This window comes from Ammodytes marinus (genome assembly GCF_949987685.1).
Source record: "Ammodytes marinus genome assembly, chromosome: 9".
NCBI classification, from domain to species: domain Eukaryota; kingdom Metazoa; phylum Chordata; class Actinopteri; order Uranoscopiformes; family Ammodytidae; genus Ammodytes; species Ammodytes marinus.
Window position 1 is genome coordinate 32,296,638 of NC_137213.1, and position 4,295 is coordinate 32,300,932.

The 4,295-nt window shown below is 37.4% G+C and overlaps 1 protein-coding gene across 1 annotated transcript in view; it reads left to right on the top strand.

Annotated features, from left to right (window-relative positions):
- Nucleotides 1–3,675: 3,675 nt before the first annotated feature.
- pex5lb (peroxisomal biogenesis factor 5-like b) overlaps nt 3,676–4,295 on the top strand; it is a gene marked incomplete at both ends in the record, with an annotated part of 35,940 nt that continues 35,320 nt past the window's right edge. The window contains one exon of the mRNA XM_080034191.1: nt 3,676–3,690. Coding sequence (XP_079890317.1) covers nt 3,676–3,690 — 15 coding nt within the window. The remainder of the gene's footprint in view (nt 3,691–4,295) is intronic.

Genomic DNA, 4,295 nt, shown 5'->3' on the forward strand with positions numbered 1-4,295 from the left:
TTAGTCTCTGAGTGAAGCTGAAAACGCAGTAGGCAGGAAGGCAGGCGGGCAGGCAAGCAGGCGGGCGGGCAGGAAGCTCCAACAGGAAATCTCTCCGTTCAAAGTTCCCTTCCCTTCAAGCCTTTATCTTAGTAAATCTCAGCTTGCATACTAAATCCCCCTGGACCTCAGGCTCAAACGACAAAGCCTGTGACTGTGGCAACAACAAGAACAGTACACAGTCAGTTTTAACAGGAAATCAGTCATTTGTTGTATGTGTATGTTACTGTCTGTGTGTGTCTCTCTCTCTTTGTCTCCCTGTGTGTGTGTGTGTGTGTGTGTGTGTGTGTGTGTGTGTGTGTGTCTGTCTCTCTCTCTCTCTCTCTCTCTGTCTGTCTGTCTGTCTTGTCTGTATGTCTCTCTCTGCCTGTGTGTGTATGTTAATGTCTCTCTCTCTCTCTCTCTCTCTCTCCTTGTCTCTCTCTTTTTTATGCTTTTGCTCCATACTATGATACTATGGTCAAGAGCTGTAAATGAATTAAATGAAAATTAAATGAAAACAACATAATCGCTGGTTATGATGATTGAAGTGGTAGATTTCCATAACGGTCGGTTGGTGCCTTTAGAATACATCTGTCCGTCAGTCATTCGGTGACTCGCTCACGGGGACAATCGAGAGGACCACGGCGGGATTATCACAAGTACCTGCCGAAATTGTATGTTAATTTTACATCTATGTTTAAATTAATTTTGCTTTTGGGGTCAGATAGGCCAAAAGTTATTGCTAAAACAGGAGCCTTTCTGAAAAATGACCATTGTTTAAAGCTGCAGTGTGTAGAATTTCGGTTTTATTTCCTAGCAGATTTTGTAGAAAGTAATTATAATATCCACAAGTACATTACATTTTGTGCATAATAGCTGAATTTTTTTTTTTATTATTATTTTTTCCCTTAGAAAGGGTCTCATATATGTCCATATTTCTACATATTTTGGACCAAGGCCTAGTGCCGCCATCTTGAAAGTGTCATAGTTGGAATGTCATCAGGTGCAGTGTTTAAAATTTAGAATTGTTCTTGTCCTTGAAGGCCACTGTAGCTTCTGTTATTATTCGAAAGGGGCGGGGTTACCCAGGGAGTGTTGCATTCTAGAACTGTATAGAACTTACTTGATGATGTCATATTACACACTGCACCTTTAAGTAGTGTTTTTGTTTAGTCCCGTACACCATTGTTTTGTTCTGTTTTTATTTGAATGTTTTGTGTTCTCCATACCACAATACTATGGTCAACAGCTGTAAATAAATGAAAATTAAATAAAATTAAATAAAATTCAATTCAATTCAATTCAATTCAATTCAATTCAATTCAATTCAATTCAATTCTATTCTATTCTATTCTATTCTATTCTATTCTATTGAAATTAAAACAACATAATAGCTGGTTATGATGATTGAAGTTGTATTTTTCCATAACAGTTTGTACATTTAGATGACATCTGTCCGTCAGTCGTTCGGTGACTCGCTCACGGGGACGATCGAGATGACCACGGCGGGATTATCACACATTACAGAGGATTGTGGGTGAAGAGTTCACCTCCCAGATGTTTGATTGAATAATCTGACCTCGCAGCTGGTCCGAAACTGAGCCCGGGATCACGTTTATACAACCGGACATATATCAACTCACCCCCCACACACATTTATTTTTATTTTTTATAATTTGTATTTTATTGAGTTTTTGAACACCACTGTTACTTTGAAGTCAACATTGTAGTCGACATTACAATTGACAATTTATATCCCTTATTGTTTTATTCCTATTCATATTTTTCATTCGCTTTTCCTAATGTGTTTTCTATACTTGATGTATTTTAATCTTGCCCCTGTAAAGCACTTTGAATGGCCTTGTCTCTGAATTGTGCTATATAAATAAACTTGCCTTGCCTTACCTTAGTATTTTATTATATTTATATATAGCCTATATATATAAAAAAATTATCCAAAATGTTAATTTTACTCAAACATATGCCTATAAATAGTAAAACGAGAGACATTGAACATCTGGAGTGATCTCTTCATTTCTTCCAGAGCTGTATCACAACTGTCCAGGAAAATTGGAGCTGAAGACCCATGAGGCAGTTGCTACTAGTGACAATACCATCTACAAAATAGGAGCATTTGTCAACTGTTTGTGTTACAAATTATTTTGATAAAAACTTCATTATAATTAATAAATTATTAAGTCACGACCACTCAGGGATTTAATAGGCTGTATTATTGGAGAAAGATTTTTTAATTATTATTTTTTTTACTATATTTTTTTATTTTTATTTATTTTGTAGAAAGAATCTAAAATATTTTTTTAAGACAAATAATACAATTATAATAAAGAGAAAAATAAATAAATGGGACACATTTCTCCTATATAACTTTAACGTTCGGTTTTAACAGTGTTTCCTGCTTGTCAGTTTGATTAATATTTCACCTGCAGGTTTTATTTTACACCTCATGTTTCACGTGTCAAGCAGGATGAAAAAAAATCGGCAGTGACGCAAGTCAGCTTTCAAAATAAAAGCATTTACTTTTTAGAGACTTACATGTCTGCTTACACAGGGGTGAAATAATAGAAGCAGGCCCATATGGTAGGTTTGGCACTCCCCTATAATGTTCTCCCCATGACTAGGGCCTTTTATATATACAGTTTGATATGCAGCCTAGCCTTTGCATATTCTTTTTAAACTTTTATTTTTTCATTTGAGCATTGTGATTCATCTGAGTCTGCCACACCAATATTTTACTGGACATACTGTAGCCTATATGTAAATGACAAATATATTCTTTTGAATCTTTGTATATTTAATTTGACTAGTTTGAATGCTTACTAGGCTTACTCCTTTTTCTTTGGGCATTTTAAATTGGTTAAATAGGCTACGCTGTAGCCTATGGTTTATTTATTTACAAGAAAACAAAATGTTATTTTATATTCTTTCATTTCTCTTTATTTATTTATTTTCCCACATGTTTCAAATAAAAAATTAAAATCAACTTGATTACAACTTTAGCCCCCATTGGACAAAAGCGGTAGTGTTTTACCACGCCAGCTGTTGTTCCTGGGTGAGCGTATACCCATGACAAAGGCATTGAGAAAAACTATATAAAAATAGCATTCTTTGCACTGATGGTCTCGTTTGCCATTCCAACATAACTAAAGGTCATCAGAGCAAATCATTAGACTGTTTCAAAAATATTTAAAAATTCCTCGTTGCACCTTTAAAATAGCTTAATGCTTGCGAGAGTTAAAACTAAAATGGGCCGCCACAACTAGGCTTTTATTGTGAAATCCCCCTAAAGCTAAAGGAAATGCGCGTGCACTGCTCATGAAGCTTGACTTCGGTGTATCTCGGGACGGGCTCGGCGCCGCTCGGTTTGTTTTCATCCAGCTGGAGATGAGAACCGGACCCGGCGGTGCTTGGAGCTTCTGGCGTCCGACGAAGAGGCTTCACAGAGCGAATAGGGAGCCAACGACGACCCGGTAGGAAGCACCAGCCATTGGTCCATTCATCAGACACAGTGAACCAGGATATTTCAGCGTGATTTAGCCGGGGGTTTGAGAGTCGAGAGGCCGCTAAAGGAGACTGGGAAACGGGGGAAGGAGCCAGTCTCGCTTGGTTGTATTGGAGGATCGATAGGAGTCAGAAATGTACCAGGTTCAGGTGAGCGCTTTCTCTCTCACCTTTTCTATGCTTACACCACAAAACACACACACAGCGAGTATTGAGCTGACACACACGCACACACACACACACACACACACACACGCAACCACACACACATACACACACACACGCGCTTCAACTGATCGTTATTTCATTTAGCTGAGAATTGATTTATAGGCTAAAACCGGACACAGGCAAAATGTTAGAACATTTACAATAGGCAACTGCTGCACATGCGACTGTTCTAATTGGGCGAGACACTAACAAATTTAACTTGTAGAAATGAATCATCATGACACATTGACAGTTGATTACTGACATTAAAATAGTAACACACACACACACACTTGATAACCTATAACTGCAAACAGCATTAGAACATTTGTTTTACTGCAGGTGCGTAAACTAAACGATACAAACGTCATAGACTAATGGTGGAGGAATGTGCAAATTGTCTGTTGGAACTTTTGACATAAATCTGTTCCTCTGTATTCTTACTGATCACACTTCAACTAATCGTTATTAAAAAAACTAATGTTGAGATGATGTCCGTTAAAGATGGTTGTATAGGAGAAATATACAGACGCAAACAGACAAGGTTT